Source organism: Oncorhynchus mykiss, chromosome 32 (genome assembly GCF_013265735.2).
Source record: "Oncorhynchus mykiss isolate Arlee chromosome 32, USDA_OmykA_1.1, whole genome shotgun sequence".
Classification (NCBI taxonomy): Eukaryota; Metazoa; Chordata; class Actinopteri; order Salmoniformes; family Salmonidae; genus Oncorhynchus; species Oncorhynchus mykiss.
The window spans coordinates 39,296,838-39,310,006 of NC_050572.1; the positions used below are offsets into that span (position 1 = coordinate 39,296,838).

The window sequence follows — 13,169 nt, forward strand, 5'->3', positions numbered from 1 at the left end:
CCTCCCTCTCCTCTCTCCCCCTCCCTCCCTCTCCTCTCTCCCTCCCTCCCTCTCCTCTCTCCCTCCCTCCCTCTCCTCTCTCTCTCCCCCTCCCTCCCTCTCTCTCCCTTCCCCCCCTCCCTCTCCCTTCCCCCTCCCCCCCTCCCTCTCTCTCCCTCCCCCTCCCTCCCTCTCCCCCTCCCTCCCTCTCCTCTCTCCCTCCCTCCCTATCCTCTCTCCCTCCCTCCCTCTCCTCTCTCTCTCCCCCTCCCTCCCTCTCCTCTCTCCCTCTTTCTCCCCCTCCCTCCCTCTCCTCTCTCTCTCTCCCCCTCCCTCCCTCTCCTCTCTCTCCCTCCCTCTCCTCTCTCTCCCTCCCTCTCCTCTCTCTCTCCCTCCCTCTCCTCTCTCTCTCCCCCTCCCTCCCTTCTCTCTCCCCCTCCCTCCCCCCTCTCTCTCCCCCTCTCTCTCCCCCCTCCCTCTCCTCCCTCTCTAACCCCCCTCCCTCTCCTCCCTCTCTCTCCCCCCTCCCTCTCCTCCCTCTCTCTCCCCCCTCCCTCTCCTCCCTCTCTCTCCCCCCTCCCTCTCCTCTCTCTCTCCCCCCTCCCTCTCCTCTCTCTCTCCCCCCTCCCTCTCCTCTCTCTCTCCCCCTCCCTCCCTCTCCTCCTCCCTCCCTCTCCTCTCTCTCCCCCTCCCTCCCTCCCTCTCCTCTCTCTCCCCCTCCCTCCCTCTCCTCTCTCTCCCCCTCCCTCCCTCTCTCCCCTCCCTCCCCCCCTCACTCCCTCCCCCTCCCTCTCTCCCTCCCCCTCCCTCTCTCCCTCCCTCCCTCCCTCTCTCCCCCCCTCCCTCCTCCCTCCCTCCCCCCCTCCCTCTCTCTCCCTTCCCCCCCTCCCTCTCTCTCCCTTCCCCCCCTCCCTCTCCCTTCCCCCTCCCCCCCTCCCTCTCTCTCCCTCCCTCTCCCCCTCCCTCCCTCTCCTCTCTCCCTCCCTCCCTCTCCTCTCTCCCTCCCTCCCTCTCCTCTCTCCCTCCCTCTCCTCTCTCCCTCCCTCTCCTCTCTCTCTCCCCCTCCCTCCCTCTCCTCTCTCCCCCTCCCTCCCTCTCCTCTCTCCCCCTCCCTCCCTCTCCTCTCTCCCCCTCCCTCCCTCTCTCACTCCCCCCTCCCTCTCTCTCTCCCCCCTTCCTCCCTCCCTCTCTCCCCCCCTCCCTCTCTCCCCTCCCCCCCTCCCTCCCTCCCCCTCTCCCTCCCTCCCTCCCTCCCTCCCCCTCTCCCTCCCTCCCTCCCTCTCTCCCTCCCTCCCCCCCTCCCTCCCTTCCCCCCCTCCCTCCCCCCTCTCCTCTCTCTCCCCCCCCTCTCCTCTCTCTCCCCCCCCTCTCCCCCCTCCCTCCCTCCTCCCTCCCTCCTCCCTCCCTCCCTCTCCCTCCCTCCCTCCCTCCCTCCCCCCTCCCTCCCTCTCTCCCCCCTCCCTCTCTCCCTCCCTCTCTCCCCCCCTCCCTCCTCCCTCCCCCCCTCCCTCTCTCTCCCTCCCTCTCTCTCCCTTCCCCCCTCCCCCTCTCTCCCTCTCTCTCCCTTCCCCCCTCCCCCTCTCTCCCTTCCCCCCCTCCCTCTCCCTTCCCCCTCCCCCCCTCCCTCTCTCTCCCTCCCTCTCCCCCTCCCCCTCCCTCCCTCTCCCCCTCCCTCCCTCTCCTCTCTCCCTCCCTCCCTCTCCTCTCTCCCTCCCTCCCTCTCCTCTCTCTCTCCCCCTCCCTCCCTCTCCTCTCTCCCCCTCCCTCCCTCTCCTCTCTCCCCCTCCCTCCCTCTCCTCTCTCCCTCCCTCCCTCTCCTCTCTCTCTCCCCATCCCTCCCTCTCCTCTCTCTCTCTCCCCCTCCCTCCCTCTCCTCTCTCTCTCTCCCTCCCTCTCCTCTCTCTCTCCCTCCCTCTCCTCTCTCTCTCCCTCCCTCTCTTCTCTCTCTCCCCCTCCCTCCCTTCTCTCTCCCCCTCCCTCCCCCCTCTCTCTCCCCCTCCCTCTCCCCCTCCCTCTCCTCCCTCCCTCTCCTCCCTCTCTCTCCTTCCCCCCTCCCTCTCCTCCCTCTCTCTCCCCCCCCTCCCTCTCCTCTCTCTCTCCCCCCCTCCCTCTCCTCTCTCTCTCCCCCTCCCTCTCCTCTCTCTCTCTCCCCCCCTCCCTCTCCTCTCTCTCTCTCCCCCTCTCCTCTCTCTCTCCCCCTCCTCCCTCTCCTCTCTCTCCCCCTCCCTCTCCTCTCTCTCTCCCCCCTCTCTCTCCTCTCTCTCCCCCCTCTCTCTCCTCTCTCTCCCCCCTCCCTCTCCTCTCTCTCTCCCCCTCCCTCTCTCCCCCCTCTCTCTCCTCTCTCCCCCTCCCTCCCTCCCTCCCTCTCTCCCCCCTCCCTCTCTCCCCCTCCTCCCTCCCTCCTTCTCCCCCCTCTCTCCCCCCTCCCCCCCTCCCTCACTCCCCCCCTCCCTCCCTCTCTCCCTCCCTCTCTCCCCTCCCTCTCTCCCCTCCCTCCCTCCCCCTCACTCCCTCCCCCTCCTCTCTCCCTCCCCCTCCCCTCCCTCCCCCTCCTCCTCCCTCTCCTCCCCCCTCCCCCTCCTCCTCCCCCCTCCCCCCCTCCCTCTCTCTCCCTTACCCCCCTCCCTCTCTCTCCCTTCCCCCCCCCCCTCTCCCTTCCCCTCCCCCCTCCTCTCTCTCCCTCCCCCTCCTCCCTCTCCCTCTCCCCCTCCCTCCCCTCTCCTCTCTCCCTCCCTCCCTCTCCTCTCTCCCTCCCTCCCTCTCCTCTCTCCCTCCCTCTCCTCTCTCTCTCCCCTCCCTCTCTCTCTCCCCCTCCCTCCCTCTCCTCTCTCCCCTCCCCTCCCTCTCCTCTCTCTCCCCCTCCCTCCCTCTCCTCTCTCCCCCCTCCCTCCCTCTCCTCTCTCCCTCCCTCCCTCTCCTCTCTCCTCCCTCCCTCTCCTCTCTCTCTCCCCCCTCCCTCCCTCTCTCTCCCTTCCCCCTCCCCCCCTCCCTCTCTCTCCCTCCCCCTCCCTCCCTCTCTCCCCTCCCTCCCTCTCCTCTCTCCTCCCTCCCTATCCTCTCTCCCTCCCTCCCTCTCCTCTCTCTCTCCCCCCTCCCTCCCTCTCCTCTCTCCCTCTTTCTCCCCCTCCCTCCCTCCTCTCTCTCTCTCCCCCTCCCTCCCTCTCCTCTCTCTCCCTCCCTCTCCTCTCTCTCCCTCCCTCTCCTCTCTCTCTCCCTCCCTCTCCTCTCTCTCTCCCCCCTCCTCCCTTCTCTCTCCCCTCCCTCCCCCCTCTCTCTCCCCCTCTCTCTCCCCCCTCCCTCTCCTCCCTCTCTAACCCCCCTCCCTCTCCTCCCTCTCTCTCCCCCCCTCCTCTCCTCCCTCTCTCTCCCCCCTCCCTCTCCTCCCTCTCTCTCCCCCTCCCTCTCCTCTCTCTCTCTCCCCCTCCCTCTCCTCTCTCTCTCCCCCCTCCCTCTCCTCTCTCTCTCCCCCTCCCTCCCTCTCCTCCTCCCTCCCTCTCCTCTCCTCTCCCCCCCTCCCTCCCTCTCCTCTCTCTCCCCCTCCCTCCCTCTCCTCTCTCTCCCCCTCCCTCCCTCTCTCCCCTCCCTCCCCCCCTCACTCTCCCTCCCCCTCCCCCCCTCCCTCTCTCTCCCTTACCCCCCTCCCTCTCTCTCCCTTCCCCCCTCCCTCCTCCCTCCCTCCCCCCCTCCCTCTCTCTCCCCTTCCCCCCTCCCTCTCTCTCCCTTCCCCCCTCCCTCTCCCTTCCCCCTCCCCCCTCCCTCTCTCTCCCTCCCTCTCCCCCTCCCTCCCTCTCCTCTCTCCCTCCCTCCTCTCCTCTCTCCCTCCCTCTCCTCTCTCCCTCCCTCTCTCTCTCTCTCCCCCCCTCCCTCCCTCTCCTCTCTCCCCCTCCCTCCCTCTCCTCTCTCCCCCTCCCTCCCTCTCCTCTCTCCCCCTCCCTCCCTCTCCTCTCCCCCCCCCTCCCTCTCCTCTCTCCCCCTCCCTCCCTCTCTCTCTCCCCCCTCCCTCCCTCCTCTCCTCTCTCCCCCTCCCTCCCTCTCCTCTCTCCCTCCCTCCCTCTCCTCTCTCCCTCACTCCCTCTCCTCTCTCTCTCCCCCTCCCTCCCTCTCTCTCCCTTCCCCCCCTCCCTCTCCCTTCCCCCTCCCCCCCTCCCTCTCTCTCCCTCCCCCTCCCTCCCTCTCCCCTCCCTCCCTCTCCTCTCTCCCTCCCTCCCTCTCCTCTCTCCCTCCCTCCCTATCCTCTCTCCCTCCCTCCCTCTCCTCTCTCTCTCCCCCTCCCTCCCTCTCCTCTCTCCCTCTTTCTCCCCCCCTCCCTCCCTCTCCTCTCTCTCTCTCTCCCCCCTCCTCCCTCTCCTCTCTCTCCCTCCCTCTCCTCTCCTCTCTCCCTCCCTCTCCTCTCTCTCTCCCCCTCCCTCCCTTCTCTCTCCCCCTCCCTCCCCCCTCTCTCTCCCCCTCTCTCCTCCCCCCCTCTCCTCCCTCTCTAACCCCCCTCCCTCTCCTCCCTCTCTCTCCCCCCTCCCTCTCCTCCCTCTCTCTCCCCCCTCCCTCTCCCTCCCTCTCTCTCCCCCTCCTCTCCTCCCTCTCTCTCCCCCTCCCTCTCCTCTCTCTCTCCCCCCTCCCTCTCCTCTCTCTCTCCCCCTCCCTCTCCTCTCTCTCTCTCCCCCTCCCTCCCTCTCTCTCTCTCCCCCCCTCTCCTCTCTCTCTCCCCCTCCCTCCCTCTCCTCCTCCCTCCCTCTCATCTCTCTCCCCCTCCCTCCTCCCCCTCTCCTCTCTCTCCCCCTCCCTCCCTCTCCTCTCTCTCTCCCCCTCCCTCCCTCTCCTCTCTCTCCTTTTCTCCCCCTCCCTCCCTCTCCTCTCTCTCTCTCCCCTCCCTCCCTCTCCTCTCTCTCCCTCCCTCTCCTCTCTCTCCCTCCCTCTCCTCTCTCTCCCCCCTCCCTCTCCTCTCTCTCTCCCTCCCTCCCTTCTCTCTCCCCCTCCCTCCCCCCTCTCTCCCTCCCCCTCTCTCTCCCCCCCTCCCTCTCCTCCCTCTCTAACCCCCTCCCTCTCCTCCCTCTCTCTCCCCCCTCCCTCCCTCCCTCTCTCCTCCCCCCTCCTCTCCTCCCTCTCTCTCCCCCTCCCTCTCCTCCCTCTCTCTCCCCCCTCCCTCTCCTCTCTCTCTCTCTCTCCCCCCTCCCTCTCCTCTCTCTCTCTCCCCCCTCCCTCTCCTCTCTCTCTCTCCCCCCCCTCTCCTCTCCCTCTCCCCCTCCCTCCCTCTCCTCCTCCCTCCCTCTCCTCTCTCTCCCCCTCCCTCCCTCCCTCTCCTCTCTCTCCCCCTCCCTCCCTCCCTCTCCTCTCTCTCCCCCTCCCTCACTCTCCTCTCTCTCTCCCCCTCGCTCCCCCTCCCTCCCTCTCCTCTTCCCTCCCTCTCCTCTCTCTCTCCCCCTCCCTCCCTCTCCTCTCTCTCTCCCCCTCCCTCCCTCTCCTCTCTCTCTCCCCCTCCCTCCCTCTCCTCTCTCTCTCCCCCTCCCTCCCTCTCTCTCTCCCCCTCCCTCCCTCCCTCTCTCTCTCCCCCTCCCTCCCTCTCCTCTCTCTCTCCCCCTCCCTCTCCTCTCTCTCTCCCCCTCCCTCCCTCTCCTCTCTCTCCCTCCCTCCCTCTCCTCTCTCTCCCCCTCCCTCCCTCTCCTCTCTCTCCCCCTCCCTCCCTCTCCTCTCTCTCCCCCTCCCTCCCTCTCCTCTCTCTCCCCCTCCCTCCCTCTCCTCTCTCTCTCTCCCCCTCCCTCCCTCTCCCCCTCCCTCCCTCTCCCCCTCCCTCCCTCTCCTCTCTCTCTCTCCCCCTCCCTCCCTCTCCTCTCCCCCTCCCTCCCTCTCCTCTCCCCCTCCCTCCCTCTCCTCTCTCTCTCTCTCTCCCCCTCCCTCCCTCCCTCCCTCTCCTCTCTCTCTCCCCCTCCCTCCCTCTCCTCTCTCTCTCCCCCTCCCTCCCTCTCCTCTCTCTCTCTCCCCCTCCCTCCCTCTCCTCTCCCTCCCTCTCCTCTCTCTCCCCCTCCCTCCCTCCCTCTCCTCCCTCCCTCCCTCCCTCCCTCTCCTCCCTCCCTCCCTCCCTCCCTCTCTCCCTCCCTCCCTCTCCTCCCTCCCTCCCTCTCCTCTCTCCCTCCCTCTCCTCTCTCCCTCCCTCTCCTCTCTCTCTCCCTCCCTCCCTCCTCCCTCCCTCCCTCCTCCCTCCCCCCTCCCTCCTCCCTCCCCCCTCCCTCCCTCCTCCCTCCCCCCTCCCTCCCTCCTCCCTCCCCCCTCCCTCCCTCCTCCCTCCCCCCCTCCCTCCCTCCTTCCCTCCTCCCTCCCTCCCTCCTCCCTCTCTCCCCCCTCCCTCCCTCCTCCCTCTCTCCTCTCTTTCTCTCCCCTCCCTCTCTCCTCTCTTTCTCTCCCCTCCCTCTCCTCTCTCTCGCTCTCCCCTCCCCTCGTGTGACTGAGAATGCCCGTGTTGAATTGACAGAGACGATACGGGCTTAGCAGACATGGAGGCCCGATTAATGACCGAGGCCCATTACGACACGTCTCGGCTCAGCTAACGTTGTGTTGGAGAAGAGTCCATTCGTGTTTGGAGATATCAAGGATACCAATTGCTGTGAGGAGAAAAAAAACAGGGCGAGGGACAAGAAATAGAGAGAGATCCATTTCGGAGCTCTGTTGATTCAACGCAGCCGCCATTTTGTTGACAGTTCGTCTTTTTTGAATAAGGCTGCATCTATTGTATTTAAATATCTGCTTCCTTAAATGTTGCTATTGCATTTGTCTCTACTCCTTCGACGGAAGAGTATTCTAAGGCATGGCTGTACTAGCTGACTCGCTAGCTTGCCTGCTAAATAATATTGCATCGTTAGCCGTCATAGTTTAGCTTTAGCTACAAAGCTAGCACGAGTCGCTACGCGAAAATGACAGGTTATTTGGTTTAGTTTGTATTAGTTTATTTGTGAACAGTCTGCGTTTATTTGCATAATATCAAATGATTTCAAGCTGTCAGATGGATACATTTCCCACAAGTACGGTCACGTTGCTGGAAATGTAAGTTATCCCAGCAAGGTAGCCCAGATGATGGCTTGCTAGCGAGCACCATTGATACAATGTAACATAGGTTATTGGACGACCCATATAGCTTGTTACAAAATCAACACTGTCCTCCTATGAATTAATACATTGTAAATAGTCGCTACTGCACCGGCGATATTTTGTTGCCTCGTTCCAAAAATGGTCATTCTAGAATTGGCAACAATGTAATAATTTACTTCCTTTTGGCGTCTTGTCTAACTTTCTGTTTTTCGTTATATTTCTCTCGTAAGCAATATTACCGTGTTAGGACGTCGGTTTGGGGTCACTGCTAAACAATAACGTTAACTAGAATATGAATGAGCAGTTTAGCAATAGCTGACCACTTTGCTTATTACAGCAGTACTATTATCAAGTCAAATAGTCAGTTGATGCAAATGAGTTCTAAATGGGTACATTTTTGGGACATGTCAGAATTCGTAATTGATCTCCCAAAATCGGAATGGATGTATAATTTTGAAATTTCTCTGATTTTTGCGGTTTTGGCAAATCAGCAGTGGGGCATATACTGTGGCGACCATGTTGATACGCACGAAGGGGGGATTTCGATCCACATAATGTGAACACATTTTTTGGACTCCTACGGAGGTGAGTGGATGCATAATCTGAAAGATATACGTACTATTGTAGCTGTTGATATTGTCAATCTTTTATTATGAAATATGTATTTTGATGGATATCTCTTGTGCTCACAATGCCCTGCACCCATCATTACAATGCATGGCGATTAAACGTTCTTGCATGAGGTGATTTGATATTGTAAAGAGATGTTCTTCTCCAGCGCCAAACCAGTTTCTACATACACTACATGACCAAAAGTACATGGACACCTGTTCGTCGAACATCTCATTTGAAAATCATGGGCATTAATATGGAGTTGGTCCCCCCTTTGTTGCTATAACATCCTTTACTCTTCTGGGAAGGCTTTCATCTAGATGTTGGGACATTGCTGCTGGGACTTGATTTTATTCAGCCACAAAAGCATTAGTGAGGTTGGGCACTGATGTTGGGCACCGATGTTGGGCGATTAGGCCTGGCTCGCAGTCGGTGTTCCAATTCATCCCAAAGGTGTTCGATGGGGTTGAGGTCAGGGCTCAAGTTCTTCCACACCGATCTTGACAAACCATTTCTGTATGGACATTGCTTTGTGCATGGGGGCATTGTCATGCTGAAAAAGGAAGAGGCTTTCTCCCAAACTGTTACCACAGTTGGAAGCACAAAATCATCTAGAATGTCATTGTATGCTGTAGCGTTAAGATATACCTTCACTGGAACTAAGCGGCCTAGCCCTCCACCAAACTTGACATTTGGCACTATGTATTCGGGCAGGTAGCTTTCTCCTGGCATCTGCCAAACCCAGATTGGTCCTTCGGACTGCCAGATGGTGAAGCGTGATTCATCACTCCAGAGAACACGTTTCCACTGCTCCAGAGTCTCAATAGCGGTAAGCTTTACACTACTCTAGCTGACGATTGGCATTGCGTATGATGATTTTAGGCTTGTGTGCAGCTGCTCGGCCATGAAAACCCATTTCATGATGCTCCTGAAGTTTAGTTATTGTGCTGATGTTGCTGATGTTGAAACCGAGGACAGATGGCTTTTACGCACTACGTGCTTGTGTGTTCTACCACTTCGTGGCTGAGCTGTTGTTGCTCCTTGACATTTCCACTTCACAATAACAGCACTTACAGTTGACCGTGGCAGCTCTAGCAGAGCAGATATTTGACCAACTGACTGACTTGTTGGAAAGGAAGCATCCTATGATAGTGCCACGTTGAAAGTCACTGATCTCTTCAGTAAGGCTAAGGCCATTCTACTGTGAATGTTTGACTATGGAAATTGCATGGCTGTGCTCAATTTTATACACCTGTCCGCAACGGTTGTTGCTAAAATAGCCTAATCCACTCATTTGATGGGGTGTCGACATACACTATATATATACACACAAAAGTATGTGAAAACAGTGGGAATCTAATTTCTGTGGTTAAAGACAAGGTAAAAAAAAACGCTTCTCTTACATCACAGGATTAAAAGTAGAGATTTTCAAAACCTGCGACTAGTTGGTAGCCCAACGGACGGTATTTTCTTGCTTCCCATGTCACTGCAAATCTGTTTGCACTGTTTTTAAAATGTTAAAACTTTTTGGCTATAACTTTTTTAACTTTATTTTTTGCTACAAAAAATAGAAATGTGCCATTCACATATGTTTACACTGGTATTGTGCTGTCGATAAAGAAATTAGGTTGATAAGAGTTGCCCTTTAAGTTAGGGCAATACAGCTGTTTGGGACCTGATTTATCATGGTTCTTGAGATAAATCAGAAACTGTAGCTCATTTAGTTTTGTCACGTCAATCAGTAGTTGTTGCGTTTGTTGTGAGTTTAGGAAGTAAGCAGTCTAGCAACAACACATGGGTAAAGATCGAATCACCTGCGGTTGTGGTTGAGGCTTTGGTCTCTTAACATTTAATATATATAGTTTTTTATTTGAACCTTTTATTAAACTAGACAAGTCAGTCCAGAAAAAAAATCGTATTTTCCAATGACGGCCTACACCGGCCAAACCCGGACGACGCTGGACCTATTGTGCGCCGCCCAATTGGACTCCCAATCATGGCCTGTTGTGATACAGCTTGGAATTGAACCAGAGTGTCTGTAGTGGCACCTCTATCACTGAGATGCAGTGCCTTAGACTGCTGCGCCACTCGGGAGCCCCCGAGTCAGTTATAACTGATACTAATAACAGTTTGAAAAGATTTACAATAATTGAGTCAGCGGCCTATGGTGGTTTCATAAAGAAAACGTTTTAAGATCGGTCCTCCTATCCTGAGCATGCTATTGAGGCTGCTTTAAGTACTGCTCGATTGGGAAATCAGAAGTGAGGGACAACATGTGCAAAAGTTAAACAATTATTTGATCTCCGACTTTTCCTTTTTTTGAGTTGGAATATTCCCCCACGTGACTTTACCAAACCTCTTTATGTACATATGACATTGGCTCTACATTGAAATGTAACCTAATAGAAATAAGGTGACGTTTCCTTCTGTAACCTCAGGAGTATTCTCTCTGAATGTTAATTGTATCGCTAGAGTAGTAGGCTAACACATTATTTCCCTGTCCTGAGAATAACTGTCCCACTGACTTGAGAATGACCATGAGTGTCGGGCGGACGAGGATGCTTTAGAGCTGTTCTCCATCAGCTTTTTTGATATATTGAGATGTAGCCCTGATATGCAGGAAGAAAAAAATAGTACAATCTTTGGTCAGATTGTTTGGAAATATTGAACTAGGTAATTGGCATAGTGTCGTTCTGTTCACGCAGAACACCTTTTTAGACTGGGAGAGATGTTTTGACTCAATGTCATGCTTAACTCTAGTCTTGTGTCAGTAGCCATTTACATCCCTTGCTACTACAGCCAATTACTTTTGGCATACCAGCACTCAGATCAGCGGAAGCTACACAATGAATTTGCACACACACTAACACTTTAAGCAGTGAGTTTTGAAGAACTAGGGGAATGATTGTCACAGAGTGAAGCAAGGACATGGGGAAAGGAGAGAGAGAGAGAAGCGTGGGGGGAAAGAAATGTGTTTTCGATTAGTAGGAAACCAGTGACTAGTTTGTCCTCTGTTCCTGGAGCTTTCCAAGTGAGTGAAAGGGAGAGGGAAAGTAGAAAGAAGAGTGGGGCAGAAAGGAGGGAGGTGTGATTTGAGTGTGGTATGTGTAACGGGGGGGGGGGGGGGGGGGGGGCTCATGGTGGAAGTTAGAGGCGAAGTGGAGTGAGTAATTGAAGTAAACATGGAGAAGTGGGTGTGGGGAAGCACAGGCAAGACTCCCAAGTTCTGGCCCACAGTTGTGATTCTGCAGAAAAAGCTTGCTCCCCCAAGCCCTAGAAGCTACAAGGAAAACAATCCAGAACAAGTATTCTCTCAGGCTTCCGAACAATGTTGATTTTAGAACTCTGACTGCTTTATCGGATGACTTGTAAAGACTTTCCTTAGGCTTGCTCTGGCTCCACTAAATTAATATGTTAGTGCTTTCTGCCACAGTAGGGCAGGCACAGAGAAACCGTCAGCATGCTGCTCTCTCTCATTGGCTGCTCCGGAGTGGCTGGGAACAGCGGCTGGATCCTCTATCCCCCAGAGGGCCCAATGTGCTGAGGTCACAGTTCTGAATCGCCTCCAAATGACTACACCAGGAGAAAGCACCTGCTTTGGGCGAGCCCGCATTAAATCATTCAGTGGCCGCAGGGAGCCGGAGCGGACCATTTCTTTCATACGAACACGTCCGTCTTTCGAGAACACAATTAGGAACCTTGCCGCAGCACTAAGCTCGGAGCAATCTGAGAGACATTTTCACAAAAACTAATGAGAGATCCATGGTTCATTTAGCAGCTTATCACAAATCACCTGGGTAGTGGTGGTGGGGTCTGTAGCATGATGCACTACAGTAGCCGTAATGCTCTGTAACCATATCTGAGGGTCAGAGCTCAGAGTGCTGGTCTAGGATCAGGTTCCCACTGTCGACGTATTCCTATTCGTTGTGATCTAAAAGGCAGAACTGACCCTAAACCAGTTATCTTACTCAAGACACTTGATAGTGACATTATAGACCCTGTACCTTGGACCTGGAGGGTTATTGGGAGTTGAAGTTCTCGGGTGGATGGATGTTATTGAGTCCTTGAGCATCAGAACTACACCTCTTGTCAAATACACACCCAGCTGTGTAAATAGGTCACAGATTGAGGGAAGCTGTAAGGACGAACACATCATAAAAAGTCGCCGAGGGAAGAAGGAAAGCTGCTAAGCAAATAGATGTTACAAATATTTCACCTCTCTCTTCTCCTCGCTCATTTACTATGCTAAAGGATGCCTCGCAGTGATAAGTAAAGTCAGTGTTTTTGCTCAGTTGACTGACTAATATCAAACTTTTGTATTTTCTCTTTGCTATTCCCCACCTTGTTCTACCCCCTCACATCTCTACCTGTAATTCTCTCTACAGCTTGAAGGACGGAGAAAGAGGGCTGGGCAGCCAGGAAGGGAGAAAAGACACCGAGCAAGGATTGCTTTTTAGCTTCCCCAATATCCCCCTTCACTCCTATCCCGTCTCTTCCTGGACCGCTGCCTTTTCCTAGAAAACTGTACCTGCCGTCCGAAACATCCCTCCCTAGTCACCCCTCACCCCCTAAATCTCTGATGGATCAGAGGACTCAGGGGGGGCCTGCTACTCCACCCCCCCTCTCCATCACTGCTCCCCAAGGGGAGCGAGAGAAGGCAGGAGGGGGTGGGAAGAAAGACGAGGAGGAGAAAGAGGCGTCGCAGAAAGACCCCTCTTCTGCTGCAGGTGGAGGAGGGGGCTCCGGTGACCAGCAGCAGTCACCCCAGTTCTCTGTCAAAGAGACTAGCCTCCACGAGGGCAACGTCAAACTCAAGATTGGCCTGCAGGCCAAACGCATGAAGAAGCCGCCCAAGATCCTGGAGAACTACGTGTGTCGGCCGGCTTTCAGGGCCACTGTGAGACCCAGCGGGCGCGGAGGGGGCCGCGGGAGCCGCGTAGGAGTCGGAGCAGGCGACGGGGTCAACCAGACCCAGAGCCCAACACATGGCAGGGAGAGAGAGCAGAGTCCTGGCATTAAACGACCCACCCCACCGTCTTCGTCTCCCTCTGCTGTTGCTGCCCCCACTCCTCCTCCACCTGTTTCTTCGCCTTCCACCACTTCACCCAGTCGAGTGAATGGGAGTACTCCAGCTAAACGGGTAAGCAAGGCAAGCATGTTTTAGGGTAGGACTTTGATCGAGAAACCATATCCCTGTCAAACAAGGTATCCTAACTAAAGAGGCTGTTAGGAATTCCACAAGACCTGTCTGGCTTTGGACAGTGCCAAAAAGAGGCAAAGCAATACTGTCAGCCAGTTCACTCATTTCTCTTCTAGCTTTGTTTCGCCGGTTTGAATTCAGAAGTTATACTTGTAAAGCTGATTTTTGCTTCATATTTTGAACAATCTTTTTCTTTGTCTGTATTCTCTTTGTGTCCCACTCTGGCTTGTCTCCCCTTCCAATCATTACCTGCTTCTCAACTCCTTCCTCTCTCTCCTCTGTCCCAGTCTGACCCTAATAAGTG

General features: G+C 56.4%; 1 protein-coding gene across 4 annotated transcripts in view; it reads left to right on the forward strand.

Annotated features, from left to right (window-relative positions):
- The first annotated feature begins 6,380 nt into the window (after nt 1-6,380).
- Nucleotides 6,381-13,169, forward strand: part of LOC110487650 (histone-lysine N-methyltransferase ASH1L) — a 49,391-nt gene continuing 42,602 nt past the window's right edge. Inside the window, exons 1-3 of one of the 4 annotated variants that reach the window (XM_036971017.1) lie at nt 6,381-7,008; nt 7,545-7,638; nt 12,051-12,805. In XM_036971017.1, the coding sequence (XP_036826912.1) occupies nt 12,245-12,805 (561 nt within the window). In that variant the 5' untranslated portion in view covers nt 6,381-7,008; nt 7,545-7,638; nt 12,051-12,244. Of the gene's footprint in view, nt 7,639-8,433; nt 8,495-12,050; nt 12,806-13,169 lie in introns of those variants that run through there. The other 3 variants (XM_036971016.1, XM_036971019.1, XM_036971018.1) reach the window with 3 other exon arrangements.